The following is a 16013-nucleotide window of genomic DNA, read 5'->3' as shown; positions in this document are numbered from 1 at the left end:
GAAAGTAAACTCAATAACGAGCTCTAACCTGAGTTTTTGTGCACCTGTGTTCTGTCTACCTTCTTGTTTAATTGCCCTCAGATCAGGTGTATACCAAAGAGCTGGTTACTGAGAGGGAGAAGCTATTTGGGTGCGATTGTGTTGACCAGGCATGACAAGAGTGCGATAAAATGCTGGTGTGATGGAGCCGTTTTAACAGCACTTAGGAACAATCCAGTGAAAGTGTTGAGTGCTATTGAGTAAATTTACTCAACCATTTTTAGCTGGGAGAGAAATGCAATCAGGCTTGTGAAAGATGGGTTCATGTTAAAATGGTTGCATTACATAAAGGGAAGTAGATATGTATTATGTTGGGTTGCTTTGGCACAAATGTTTATTGAAATACATTGAAGTGTGTGCATGCGTGTGTGTGTGTAGGCTACATTTTAGATTTACTGGAAGTTCTCAACTCTAAGCAGTTTCCCCCCTTCAGCATACAAACAAGGTGGTTCTGTCAAGAAAACTGCAGGGTGTTGCATGCATATCTCATGTGTAAATCAAATTAGGATGAAGTCTTTGTTAGTATCTGGATTCATTGTTATCATTGGCCCCGTTCAGAAGACACCTTAAACCACAGGTTAAGTCTTATTCACCATGGTTAAAGCCATGGTTTAAGGTGTCTTCTGAATGGGCCCATTGAAATCTTTCCTTAACACTTCAGTTATAAAATACTGGATCAGGACTAAGACCAATATTTATTTATTTTATTTATTTATTTATTTAAGGATTTTTATGCCGCCATTCAGCCAAAAAAGGCTCTCACGGCGGCTTACAAAAGTAATTCTTGACAGTCCCTGCCCACAGGCTTACAATCTAAAAGACATGACACAAAAGGAAAGGGGATTGGGAGGGAGGAGGAGGAGGGGGTAAAAGGAAAGCAAATTCAGGCACTACAATCTTAGTTGGAAAGTTCAGCAGTTACAGTTGACAGCAGGAGGGAGGGGGCTCTCAGCTGGACCTGGACCCAGGCACGGTGGAGAGGTGCCTGGCTGCTGCTTCCTCCCTCACTGGTGGCCTCTGCAGAGACAGTTGGTAGTAGGAGGGAGGGGGCTCTCAGCTGGACCTGGACCCAGGCACGGTGGAGAGGTGCCTGGCTGCTGCTTCCTCCCTCACTGGTGGCCTCTGCAGAGACAGTTGGTAGCAGGAGGGAGGGGGCTCTCAGCTGGAGCTGGACCCAGGCACGGTGGAGAGGTGCCTGGCTGCTGCTTCCTCCCTCACTGGTAGCCTCTCCAGAGACAGAATCCATTTCAGTGAAACTTACTTAGCTCGGCGTTACAGTTGCAATGCTATAATCTGTCCAATGTAATTAATGATAGCGACTCTGTTCAGACAACATGCTAAACCACTATGGTTAAGCATTTTGAGCTAAACAATATGGCTTAGCATATTGTGTGAACCATTCCTAACCGTGGTTTAAACACCATCACTAACCATTTGCTACAAAAGGGTTATTGGCCTAACTATGGCTTAGCGTATCATCTGAATAGGGCCAGCATTTCAATACCAGCATGGCAGAGGAAAGGGGGAAAGTACTGAGTTTAAATAGAGGACGCAGTTTCAGTCTTTGCTCACCAAAAGAGCTCAGTAGTGATTGTTGGCCAAATTAATGTCTTTCCATCTAGCCTACCTGAAATAGTTGTTGCATGAACTTTGTAAACCATTGCAAACACAGTAAAAATGTGATAGATACAACACAAAACACCAGCAGTAATAATTCATCTTTGCTGCATGCTACAGTTGTGAAAATGAAATGGAAAGTCTTTCCCACAGTACAGAGAACTGAAACATACATTTTAAAGATGCTTTTATTTAAAGGTACATAACTAGTACAATCCAAGTGGAGTGTAGCAAAGTGGTCTATGAAAAACAATTAATGTAGGTATTCCAAAATGGGCATAATAGAGTGTAAAAGCTGGATGTCAAAGCATAGCAGATGCACCAGTGATTTCGCATCTTAATTTTCAATTTCCAATAATGAATTATGTTCTGCAAAATTAAATTTAAAAAAAGTAATTTAGTGAAACAGGTAAAAAATAATAATCCTCATATTTCTGGACAAACAGAAGATTTTTCACCCTGTGTTGAACTTTTTAGATCTTAGAACTGTTTCTGCAGCTGATTTGTTTATTTATTTTTTACTATTATTATGTTATTTATACATTTATTTAATTTCAATTCATTTCATTTCTATACCACCCCAATAGCCAAAGCTCTTTGGGTGGTTCACAAAAGTTAAAACCGTAAATACAGCATAAAATATAATCTGAAATCTTAAAATTACAATAAAAAACGCAATAGAAAAGTATGTTATGTTTTCTTATGTTCTTGTATTCTATGGTGTTATGGTTTTAAGGTTGGGTTTCTGAACTGCCCAAAGACCTCTTGGGCAATATATAAATGTAATAAACCAAATAAATAACACAACATAAAACTAGGAGGTAGGTAGGAGGCCCAGCTAGGACCCAGCAGGAAAGCAATGATGAAGCCGGACATAACAGGAGTTTTGCAGGATCAGACCAATGTCCATCTGCTCCATCATCCAGCTTCCCACAGCACCCAATCCCATGTTTCCAGGAATCCCACAAGTAGGGCATGAAGGCAGTAAGCCTTGCTGAGTGTTGCCATGCAACAACCTGTATTTGGTGGCAAACTACCTGTGAATATGGAGATTTAGCCATCATGGATGATTGCTGTTGACAGTCCTATCCTCCATGATTTTTTCTATTAGCTTGGATGCAAAAAGAGAGCAATGGAAAACTGGGAATGGGAAGATGTAAGAATTCAGCTTTAGACATTACAGAGAACAACAGAATTGAGAAGTGTACTTAATGAAGGACTGGGCAACTTGAGGCCCTTCAGATGTTGGCGACTGCAACTCCTATCTGCCCTAGTCAGCATAGCCAATGGCAAAGGATGATGGGAATTGCAATCCATCAGCATCTGGAAGACCTCTAGTTACTCATCCCTGGAATAATGTTTCCTCCGCTTCTCTAGCAATGCCTGAAGCTGGGACTCTTAAGCTAGTTGGGCTTCTATGAGAGACTTATTGGATATGCAGGTTTATACCGCATCTGTGAAGAAAAGAGATTATTTCCCCCATTTGATTAGATGCTGAAAGCAACATTCATTATGCAGAAACAGTAGAACATCAATCTTACAATGACCACAGGGATGGAGCTTGTTGTGTTTCATACTTATAGATCTTGACTTTGCTTTGTTTGCTTGAAAGTTTTATACTAAAAGGTGGAATGTTAATCTTCAAATAAATAAATAAATAAACAGGCTTTCTCTGAGTTCTAACAAAAATGTGATTGGCTGGGATGCAACTACGGGCCTTTACTGTGGCACCTAGAGAAGCCCACATTGTCTCCACCTCGATTGATTGGGAGAGGGGCTTTTCTGTGACCATGTGGAGAGGCTGACCTTGCTTCCTCTTTGTTTGGATGTCAGAGGGTACCTTTTGTACTGAGTCCCAAGTTGCCTTCTCCCTTGACTGGTTTAGATGTGATTGACGGCCTTTTTCCATGGACACCTACAGAGGCATCCTTGTCTCCTCTTTGATGTTTTTTGCCACTGTGTTGAAGACCATTTCTTGACATTTCAACAGGCATTTGATCTAATGAACTGGTAGATTTTTTTTCTCCTTGAAATTTCTGTGATGTTTTATCTGCTGTCCTTCTCTTCTTTTAATTGTTAAGTTTTAGTATTTAACAAATTGAATGTTTTATATTCTATAATGCAAACCACCTTGAGTGTATCAAAGCTATACACTCAGAGAAAGGCAAGATACACATTTTCAAGCAAACAAATCTGAATGATCTCTCCCCTCTAAAGCTTTATTCTTCAAACCTCCCCTCACTCCCTCATCCCCTGAATCATTTCCAATTGCCCCATGTTCCCATAATATCTTCTTGCCAAGTCTTCAGCGTGTGTTGTTGTTTATTCGTTCAGTCGCTTCCGACTCTTCGTGACTTCATGGACCAGCCCACGCCAGAGCTTTCTGTCGGCTGTCGCCACCCTAGCTCCCCCAAGGTCAAGTCTGTCACCTCCAGAATATCATCCATCCATCTTGCCCTTGGTCGGCCCCTCTTCCTTTTGCCTTCCACTTTCCCTAGCATCAGCCTCTTCTCCAGTATATCCTGTCTTCTCATTATGTGGCCAAAGTACTTCAGTTTTGCCTTTAATACCATTCCCTCAAGTGAGCAGTCTGGCTTTATTTCCTGGAGTATGGACTGGTTTGATCTTCTTGCAGTCCAAGGCACTCTCAGAATTTTCCTCCAACACCACAGTTCAAAAGCATCTATCTTCCTTCACTCAGCTTTCCTTATGGTCCAGCTCTCGCAGCCATAGGTTACTACGGGGAATACCATTGCTTTAACTATGCGGACCTTTGTTGTCAGTGTGGTGTCTCTGCTTTTAACTATTTTATCAAGATTTGTCATTGCTCTCCTCCCAAGAAGTAAACGTCTTCTGATTTCCTGGCTGCAGTCAGCGTCTGCAGTAATCTTTGCACCCAGAAGAGCGTGTACCCGCTCATAATAAAAAGATTCTGGAAAAGGCTTTCATGTGAAGAGAGTGTCAGTGTTTCAGATTTCAGTAAAACTGGAGCCTATAGCCTTGCTGTTCCAATTGCAAAGGCACTGTCAACTGAGAGAGCAGGGGACCACTTTAATGGATGCACCTCACTACCAGCATAGTCTTCTAAGCTAAACAGGGCCTTTTAATTTAAACAAATAAATATTTTGACATATGATCTTCTTGCATTAAACACGGACTATGTTTTGGAAGACTAAAGGAAGAGCATTCCAAACATACCTGAGCAGATGACACCAGCATCTTCCGAATGGCCACAGTTATGGGTCCCCCACCCATTGTGGGAGCACTGCTGAAGAGAAGGTTCATTTCCTTGGCAGCGCACATCATCCAGGAGAATATTGCCTGAGCCTTGGCCAAATTGGGCATTCCCTGCTGCTGATACAGCTATTCCGCATCTAAGCTCTCTGCAGACAACCTGTGCATCCTGGATGTCCCAGCCATCATCACAGACTGTCCCCCAGGCTCCTCTGTAATTCACTTCAAGTCGACCTTGGCATCTGCCCGTGCCATTGACGAGCCTCACGGGAACAACTTTCAACAATAAGCAATATCCCGTTAGAAGTTATACCCAAAGAACAGTTAACACTTCAATATTATACATGGGTTCACTGACACCTCATCCCATCTAAGGTGTATGGTTTCACAGCATTACAATTTCAAATGATTCCATGTGTAAACAAACATAAAAGAGGAACAACATCTGAAAGAATTTGGGAATTTGATACATAATGCTTATTCTTGTTGTTGGATTCACTTCTCTCTCCCTCCCTCGCCTCCTGCTGCCCACGCCCTCAGAATTTGCTTGCAAATGTGTACTCTTCCTGAAAGCTGGGCTGCAATATAAAGTTATCGAGTGGGCTCTTTAATTTTTTGTATATCTGTGGCTGAATCTATGGTGGCCGTAAAGGGGAAATAGATATACTAAAAGTAAAGAGCCACTGCAATACCTTTAAATCACAGTCTGTCTCTCAGGAAATGGAAATGTACTTTGTGTATCATTTTCTACATCTATGGGGCATGGTGTCACAGCATTATGATTTCAAACAATTCTGTGAACAAACAAAAATAAAATAGGAGCAACAACTGGTAGTATTTGGGAAAATAAGAAATCAAATGTACCTGGTCTATCATTTCCTACAGTCGATGTGAAAAGGAAAAAAAGAGAAAAATTAATTTAGTTCTTGATAGGTTTTTATTATTATTATTCAAACACGGGTTAACCTAAACAGTTGAGGTACGTATGCATGTTCTTGTTGTTGTGTGTGTTTTCCTCCATTTGAACTTCACCATGAAAAATCCATAAAGAACTCTGCTCCAAACCACACATTACTATAAATGAGTCACTCGCAGCAATATCAAGATCATTTTTTAAAAAAATTTAAAACAGACATTTTGATTCTTTAATGGAAATCATACGAATTAAAATAAAATTTGGAGAAATCCCGGTTACTCTCCAACTGGTAGTCAAACAGAACAAAATAGAATTACTGGGGGAAATCTATTTCAAAGTATAAAATCATAGCTGAAAGTATCAAACAGACACTGTGTTAATGACAGAGGCATCTTTCGAGGGCATCAATTAAGCAGAGTCTTCAAAGCTAAACAAGGCCTTTTCATTTGAAAATAAAATAAAATAAATTGTCTAAAAATTACTCCATTCCGAAAGATTTATTTTGACATATTTTGATCTTCTGCCATTAAACATTGACTATGTTTTGGAAGACTAAAGGAAGAGCTCTCCAAAGGTACCTGAGCAGATGACACCAGCATCTTCCGAATGGCCACAGTTATGGGTCCCCCACCCATTGTGGGAGCACTGCTGAAGAGAAGGTTCATTTCCTTGGCAGCGCACATCATCCAGGAGAATATCGCCTGAGCCTTGGCCAAATTGGGCATTCCCTGCTGCTGATACAGCCGTTCCGCATCTAAGCTCTCTGCAGACAACCTGTGCATCCTGGATGTCCCAGCCATCATCACAGACCGTCCCCCAGGCTCCTCTGTAATTCACTTCAAGTCGACCTTGGCATCTGTTTGGCCCACTGACTAGTCTCATGGGAACATCTTGGAACAATAAGCAATATCCCATTAGATGTCATGCCCAAATAACCTGTTTCTCAAGGGGAGAGTGATAGTGCTGAACATATCTAAGATGTATGGTAACGCAGAATTACTATTTCATATGATTCTGTAAACAAACAAATATATAATAGGAGCAACAGCCTATTGAATTTGGGAAAAGCAGAAATAAAACGTACCTTGTATATCGTTTCCTATAAATGAAGTGAAAAGAAAAAAACAAAAAGAAAATTAATGAAGTTATTGATAGTGTTTTTATTATTACTGTTCAAACACTGTTTAGGATTAATAGTTTAGGTACATATGCATATTCTTGTCATGTTTGTATGTATTTTCCATTTCAGGTTTGTCATAAAAAATCAAAAACAAACACCTGTGTTCCTAGCCACAGATTACTTTAAATGTGTCACTTGCGGCAATATAAAGAGTATTTGTAAAATTAAATAATAACAGTTTGATTCTTTAAATCATAATCACAAAAATTGCAATAAGTTTTAGAGAAATTCTGGTTACCGTCCAACAACTAATAGTCCAATAGGAGAAAAAAAATAGAATTAATTGTACAAATATATTTACAAGTATAAAATAAAATAGGAAAGATGTAAAGAGACCCTGAGTTGACAAGGGCATATTGAAACCAAATGTCATTTTCTAAAAGAAATCACAGTATCAAGAGACCACCCTAAGAGATACAGATTATGTCCGGGAAGGTACATTCTAAATAATACCAAACTAAAATCACCATTAACAGTTCTATCATATATTTTTCTAATGCAAGAAGTAAGGAGCAAATTAGAGGAATAGAAAAAGATAAAATTATCATGGTTTGGGAGAATAGCGCTTATAAAAATGAGAATTTTACCAAAAACCTTTTTGTGTGTTTAGAATGTTACCAATTAAGATATCTGAAAAAGAAAGAGTTGGCAAAGTATGGTAAACAATTTTTGCAATGGAGATAGAAGAGCGAGAGTTAATAAGAAATATGGTATAAAATGAAGAGAATAGGGAGATTAGGCCTCCCAAACATTAAGTTATACTATGTAGCAAATTAGTTGAGATATGTAATAGAGTGTATAATAGGAATAGGAGACTTAAGTTGGTTAGAGGAAAAAAAGGGAAAAGACTTGGATTGGAAGTTAGAGAACATTTTTTTTAAGGATTATAATAAAAAGTGGGGAGGTGGAATAGAGAACCCTCTCTTAAAGAATGTGTTGGAAATCTGGTGACTATATAAAAGGAAATTGGTTCCGGCCACTTCCCCAATAACACCGGTGGTGGTGGTGAAGAAATTTCCGGAAAATTTAAAAAAAGGGTTGGTTAAAAAAATTAAAGGATGAGAAGGTACTTAAAAGAAGAGATTGGATGGAGAAGATGTAAACTAAGGAGGAAATAAAAGAGAAGATTAAAAGTTGAAACTATAACATGGTTCAATTGTATCCAATTGGAACAATGGACCAAAAAATGGTTAAAAGATAACAGAGAATGCAGAGGAAATACCAAATTTGAGGAGTTGATTTTTAAAAAAGAAAAAGAAAAAGAAGAAAATAAATTGATAAAAGGATTAATGAGTGAAATATATAAAATATTATTGGAAATTGAAAGTCCAGAAGATTTTGTTAGGATAGTATGGGAAACAGATTTGAAGGAGGGAACAGAGCAAAAGAACTGGGGGAGGATATGGAAACAATGAATGTTGAAAAACATGTCTGTAAGGATAAAAGAAAATTATTATAAGATAGTATGGAGGTGGTACTTAACTCCAGTAAAATTAAATTTAGTTTATAAGGAGAACTCAACATTTTTTTGGAGAGGATGTAGGGAGAAAGGAACGTATACCCATACGTGGTGGAATTGTGAATATGTACAAAAATTATGGGAAATGGTGTTTATTTATTTATTTATTTTATTACATTTATATACCGCCCCCCAGCCAAAGCTCTCTGGGCGGTTTACAACATAAATGTTTAAAGACATAAACGAAATAACTGGAATGAAGTTAGAAGAAACATCAAGTGTAGCATTGTTATCAATGTATGGAAAACTTAATTGTAATCAAATGAAAATAGAATTAATAATGAACTTGTTAACAGCTGCAAGGTTAATGATATCCAGAAATTGGAAAGTTCAAGGGGATTATGATATAGAAGATTGGTATAAAGAAATATGGGATATTGTGATAAATGATAAATTAACATGTAATATTAGAGTTAGAAGGGGAATAATAAAAAATAACGATTTTGAAGAGATATGGAAATTGTTCTTAGAATACATATTACTAAAAGGGGGAGGAAGAACACATCCAGAGGATTCAATGCAATTTTGGAAAGTCGAATAAGATCCCGGTGGTTGGTCTGCACTTATTAATGTGAGTAAGTTTAGGAAGTGTAACGTATAGTTAAAAATTGAAGATGAAGATGATTTTTTATGTATGTATATAATTTATTATTTGTAGCTATAGAAAAAATCAATAAAAAATTATTTTAAAAACAGTAAGTTGCATAGGGTGCAGTGAGACCTCATCCCATCTAAGATGTATGGTATTGCAGCATTACAATTTCATATGATTCTGTGAACAAACAAATAAATAATAGGAACAACAGCCGATGGTGTTTGGGTAAAGAAGAAATAAAATATACCTTGTATATCGTTTCCTGCAGAAGATGTGAAAAGAAAGAAAGAAAAAGAAAATTAATGAAGTTATTGATAGTTTTTTTATTATTTTTACTACTAGTCAAACACTGTTTAGGATTAATAGTTTAGGTACATATGCATATTCTTGCTGTATGTATTTCCATTTCAGGTTAAAAAAAAATCAGAAACAAATATACACCTGTATTCCTAGCCACTCATTACTTTAAATGTATCACTCGCAGCAATATCAAGAGTATTTCTAAAATTAAAAATAACTGGCAGTTTGATTCTTTTAATCATAATCACACAAGGTGCAATAAATTTTAGAGAAATTCTTGTTACCGTCCAACCAATAGTGCAATAGGAGAAAAAATAGAATTAATTGTACAAATATATTTACAAGTATAAAACAAAATAGGAAAGAAGTAAAGAGACCCTGCGTTGATGACACAGGCTACTTGGAAGAAAAGGAAGAGCATTTCAAAGGTACCTGAGCAGATGACACCAGCATCTTCTGAATGGGCACAGTTATGGGTCCCCCACCCATTGTGGGAGCACTGCTGAAGAGAAGATTCAGTTCCTTGGCAGTGCACATCACCCAGGAGAATATCACCTGAGCCTTGGCCAAATTGGGCATTCCCTGCTGCTGATACAGCCGTTCCGCATCTAAGCTCTCTGCAGACAACCTGTGCATCCTGGATGTCCCAGCCATCATCACAGACCGTCCCCCAGGCTCCTCTGTAATTCACTTCAAGTCGACCTTGGCATCTGTTTGGCCCACTGACTAGTCTCATGGGAACATCTTGGAACAATAAGCTATATCCCATTAGATGTCATGCCCAAATAACATGTTTCTCAAGGGGAGAGTGATAGTACCATACATCTAAGATGTATGGTAATGCAGAATTACTATTTCATATGATTCTGTAAACAAACAAATATATAATAGGAACAACAGCCTATTGAATTTGGGAAAAGCAGAAATAAAATGTACCTTGTATATCGTTTCCTATACATGAAGTGAAAAGAAAAAAAGAAAAAAAAATTAATGAAGTTATTGATAGTGTTTTTCTTATTACTGTTCAAACACTGTTTAGGATTAATAGTTTAGGTACATATGCATATTCTTGACATATTTGTATGTATTTTCCATTTCAGGTTTGTCATAAAAAATCAAAAACAAACACCTGTGTTCCTAGCCACAGATTACTTTAAATGTGTCACTTGCGGCAATATAAAGAGTATTTGTAAAATTAAATAATAACAGTTTGATTCTTTAAATCATAATCACAAAAATTGCAATAAGTTTTAGAGAAATTCTGGTTACCATCCAACAACTAATAGTCCAATAGGAGAAAAAAAATAGAATTAATTGTACAAATATATTTACAAGTATAAAATAAAATAGGAAAGATGTAAAGAGACCCTGAGTTGACAAGGGCATCTTCTCAATGGCCACAATTAAGCAGAATCTTTTCTTTAAAAAAAGAAATCCTAAAGATAATTCTATTTGGAAAGCTTTATTTTGAGATGTGATCTTCTGCCGTTATACACAGAATAGATTTCAAAAAGAATAAAGGAAGAGCACTCCATAGATACCTGAGCAGATGACACCAGCATCTTCCGAATGGCCACAGTTATGGGTCCTCCACCCATTGTGGGAGCACTGCTGAAGAGAAGGTTCATTTCCTTGGCAGTTCACATCATCCAGGAGAATATCGCCTGAGCCTTGGCCAAATTGGGCATTCCCTGGTGCTGATACAGCTGTTCCGCATCTAAGCTCTCTGCAGACAACCTGTGCATCCTGGATGTCCCAGCCATCGTCACAGACCGTCCCCCAGGCTCCTCTGTAATTCACTTCAAGTCGACCTTGGCATCTGTTTGGGCCACTGACCAGCCTCATGGGAACATCTTGGAACAATAAGCTATATCCCATTAGATGTCATGCCTAAAGAACCTGTTTCTCAAGGGATAGTGATGGTGCTGAACATATTGAAACCAAATGTCATTTTCTAAAAGAAATCACAGTATCAAGAGACCACCCTAAGAGATACAGATTATGTCTGGGGAGGTACATTCTAAATAATACCAAACTAAAATCACCATTAACAGTTCTATCATATATTTTTCTAATGCAAGAAGTAAGGAGCAAATTAGAGGAATAGAAAAAGATAAAATTATCATGGTTTGGGAGAATAGCGCTTATAAAAATGAGAATTTTACCAAAAACCTTTTTGTGTGTTTAGAATGTTAACAATTAAGATATCTGAAAAAGAAAGAGTTGGCAAAGTATGGTAAACAATTTTTGCAATGGAGATAGAAGAGCGAGAGTTAATTAGAAATATGGTATAAAATGAAGAGAATAGGGAGATTAGGCCTCCCAAACATTAAGTTATACTACGTAGCAAATTAGTTGAGAAACGTAATAGAGCGTATAATAGGAATAGGAGACTTAAGTTGGTTAGAGGAAAAAAAGGGAAAAGACTTGGATTGGAAGTTAGAGAACATTTTTTTTAAGGATTATAATAAAAAGTGGGGAGGGGGAAGAGAGAACCCTCTCTTAAAGAATGTGTTGGAAATCTGGTGACTATATAAAAGGAGATTGGTTCCGGCCACTTCCCCAATAACACCGGTGGTGGTGGTGAAGAAATTTCCGGAAAATTTAAAAAAAGGGTTGGTTAAAAAAATTAAAGGATGAGAAGGTACTTAAAATAAGAGATTGGATGGAGAAGATGTAAACTAAGGAAGAAATAAAAGAGAAGATTAAAAGTTGAAACTATAACATGGTTCAATTGTATCCAATTGGAACAATGGACCAAAAAATGGTTAAAAGATAACAGAGAATGCAGAGGAAATACCAAATTTGAGGAGTTGATTTTTAAAAAAGAAAAAGAAAAAGAAGAAAATAAACTGATAAAAGGATTAATGAGTGAAATATATAAAATATTATTGGAAATTGAAAGTCCAGAAGATTTTTTTAGGATAGTATGGGAAACAGATTTGAAGGAGGGAACAGAGCAACAGAACTGGGGGAGGATATGGAAACAATGAGTGCTGAAAAACATGTCTGTAAGGATAAAAGAAAATTATTATAAGATAGTATGGAGGCGGTACTTAACTCCAGTAAAATTAAATTTAGTTTATAAGGAGAACTCAACACTTTTTTGGAGAGGATGTAAGGAGAAAGGAACATATACCCATACGTGGTGGAATTGTGAATATGTACAAAAATTATGGGAAATGGTGTTTACAGACATAAATGAAATAACTGGAATGAAGTTAGAAGAAACATCGAGTGTAGCATTGTTATCAATGTATGGAAAACTTAAATGTAATCAAATGAAAATAGAATTAATAATGAACTTGTTAACAGCTGCAAGGTTAATGATATCCAGAAATTGGAAAGTTCAAGGGGATTATGATATAGAAGATTGGTATAAAGAAATATGGGATATTGTGATAAATGATAAATTAACATGTAATATTAGAGTTAGAAGGGGAATAATAAAAAATAACGATTTTGAAGAGATATGGAAATTGTTCTTAGAATACGTATTACTAAAAGGGGGAGGAAGAATACATCCAGAGGATTCAATGCAATTTTGGAAAGTTGAATAAGATCCCGGTGGTTGGTCTGCACTTATTAATGTGAGTAAGTTTAGGAAGTAGAACGTATAGTTAAGAATTGAAGATGAAGATGATTTTTTATGTATGTATATGATTTATTATTTGTAGCTATAGAAAAAATCAATAATTTTTTTTAAAAAAACAGTAAGTTGCATAGGGTGCATAGAATCATAGAATCATAGAATAGCAGAGTTGGAAGGGGCCTACAAGGCCATCGAGTCCAACCCCCTGCTCAATGCAGGAATCCACCCTAAAGCATCCCTGACAGATGGTTGTCCAGCTGCCTCTTGAATGCCTCTAGTGTGGGAGAGCCCACAACCTCCCTAGGTAGCTGATTCCACCGTCGCACTGCTCTAACAGTCAGGAAGTTTTTCCTGATGTCCAGCCGGAATCTGGCTTCCTTTAACTTGAGCCCGTTATTCCGTGTCCTGCACTCTGGGAGGATCGAGAAGAGATCCTGGCCCTCCTCTGTGTGACAACCTTTTAGGTATTTGAAGAGTGCTATCATGTCTCCCCTCAATCTTCACTTCTCCAGGCTAAACATGCCCAGTTCTTTCAGTCTCTCTTCATAGGGCTTTGTTTCTAGACCTCTGATCATCCTGGTTGCCCTCTTTTGAACACGCTCCAGCTTGTCTGCGTCCTTCTTGAATTGTGGAGCCCAGAACTGGACGCAATACTCTAGATGAGGCCTAACCAGGGCCGAATAGAGAGGAACCAGTACCTCACGTGATTTGGAAGCTATACTTCTATTAATGCAGCCCAAAATAGCATTTACTTTTCTTGCAGCCATATCGCACTGTTGGCTCATATTCAGCTTGTGATCTACAACAATTCCAAGATCTTTCTCGTTTGTAGTATTGCTGAGCCAAGTGTCCCCCATCTTGTAACTGTGCATTTGGTTTCTATTCCCTAAATGTAGAACTTGGCATTTATCCCTATTAAATTTCATTCTGTTGTTTTCAGCCCAGCACTCCAGCCTATCAAGATCACTTTGAAGTTTGTTTCTGTCTTCCAGGGTATTAGCTATCCCACCCAATTTTGTGTCATCTGCAAATTTGATCAGCGTTCCCTGCACCTCCTCATCCAAATCATTAATAAAAATGTTGAAGAGCACTGGGCCCAGGACTGAGCCCTGCGGCACCCCACTCGTTGCCTCTCCCCAGTTTGAGAAGGTTCCATTGATAAGTACTCTTTGAGTCAGATTCTGTAGCCAACTGTGGATCCACCTAATAGTTAGACCTCATCCCATCTAAGATGTATGGTATTGCAGCAATACAATTTCATATGATTCTGTGAACAAACAAATAAATAATAGGAACAACAGCCGATGGTGTTTGGGTAAAGAAGAAATAAAATATACCTTGTATATCGTTTCCTGCAGAAGATGTGAAAAGAAAGAAAGAAAAAGAAAATTAATGAAGTTATTGATAGTTTTTTTATTATTATTACTATTCAAAAACTGTTTAGGATTAATAGATTAGGTACATATGCATATTCTTGCTGTATGTATTTCCATTTCGGGTTAAAAAAAAATCAGAAACAAATATACACCTGTATTCCTAGCCACTCATTACTTTAAATGTATCACTCGCAGCAATATCAAGAGTATTTCTAAAATTAAAAATAACCGGCAGTTTGATTTTTTTAATCATAATCACACAAGGTGCAATAAATTTTAGAGAAATCCTTGTTACCATCCAACCAATAGTGCAATAGGAGAAAAAATAGAATTAATTGTACAAATATATTTACAAGTATAAAACAAAATAGGAAAGAAGTAAAGAGATCCTGTGTTGATGACACAGGCTACTTGGAAGAAAAGGAAGAGCATTTCAAAGGTACCTGAGCAGATGACACCAGCATCTTCTGAATGGGCACAGTTATGGGTCCCCCACCCATTGTGGGAGCACTGCTGAAGAGAAGATTCAGTTCCTTGGCAGTGCACATCATCCAGGAGAATATCGCCTGAGCCTTGGCCAAATTGGGCATTCCCTGCTGCTGATACAGCCGTTCCGCATCTAAGCTCTCTGCAGACAACCTGTGCATCCTGGATGTCCCAGCCATCATCACAGACCGTCCCCCAGGCTCCTCTGTAATTCACTTCAAGTCGACCTTGGCATCTGTTTGGCCCACTGACTAGTCTCATGGGAACATCTTGGAACAATAAGCAATATCCCATTAGATGTCATGCCCAAATAACATGTTTCTCAAGGGGAGAGTGATAGTACCATACATCTAAGATGTATGGTAATGCAGAATTACTATTTCATATGATTCTGTAAATAAACAAATATATAATAGGAACAACGGCCGATTGAATTTGGGAAAAGCAGAAATAAAATGTACCTTGTATATCGTTTCCTATAGATGAAGTGAAAAGAAAAAAAGAAAAAGAAAATTAATGAAGTTATTGATAGTGTTTTTATTATTACTGTTCAAACACTGTTTAGGATTAATAGTTTAGGTACATATGCATATTCTTGACATATTTGTATGTATTTTCCATTTCAGGTTTGTCATAAAAAATCAAAAACAAACACCTGTGTTCCTAGCCACAGATTACTTTAAATGTGTCACTTGCGGCAATATCAAGAGTATTTGTAAAATTAAATAATAACAGTTTGATTCTTTAAATCATAATCACAAAAATTGCAATAAGTTTTAGAGAAATTCTGGTTACCGTCCAACAACTAATAGTCCAATAGGAGAAAAAAATAGAATTAATTGTACAAATATATTTACAAGTATAAAATAAAATAGGAAAGATGTAAAGAGACCCTGAGTTGACAAGGGCATCTTCTCAATGGCCACAATTAAGCAGAATTTTTTCTTTAAAAAAAGAAATCCTAAAGATAATTCTATTTGGAAAGCTTTATTTTGACAAGTGATCTTATGCCACTATATACAGAGAATAGAGTTCAAAAAGAGCATTCCAAACATACCTTTTTTCATTAAAAAAAAAAAGGAAATCCTAAAGATAATTCTATTTGGAAAGTTTATTTTGAGATGTGATCTTCTGCCGTTATACACACAATAGATTTCAA

At 37.2% G+C, this 16013-nt stretch overlaps 1 protein-coding gene across 1 annotated transcript in view; it reads right to left on the bottom strand.

Annotated features, from left to right (window-relative positions):
* LOC134403153 (deleted in malignant brain tumors 1 protein-like) overlaps positions 1-16013 on the bottom strand; it is a 42926-nt gene that overhangs the window by 13431 nt on the left and 13482 nt on the right. Inside the window, 7 exon segments of the mRNA XM_063133262.1 lie at positions 4855-5213; positions 5619-5637; positions 6385-6705; positions 9824-10225; positions 10942-11253; positions 11300-11305; positions 14812-15204. Of these exon segments, the coding sequence (XP_062989332.1) occupies positions 4855-5213; positions 5619-5637; positions 6385-6705; positions 9824-10225; positions 10942-11253; positions 11300-11305; positions 14812-15204 (1812 nt within the window).

Source organism: Elgaria multicarinata, chromosome 8 (assembly GCF_023053635.1).
Source record: "Elgaria multicarinata webbii isolate HBS135686 ecotype San Diego chromosome 8, rElgMul1.1.pri, whole genome shotgun sequence".
NCBI classification, from domain to species: domain Eukaryota; kingdom Metazoa; phylum Chordata; class Lepidosauria; order Squamata; family Anguidae; genus Elgaria; species Elgaria multicarinata.
Note: the sequence above shows the minus strand (reverse complement) of the source record. Positions and strands in the feature narration are given on the sequence as shown.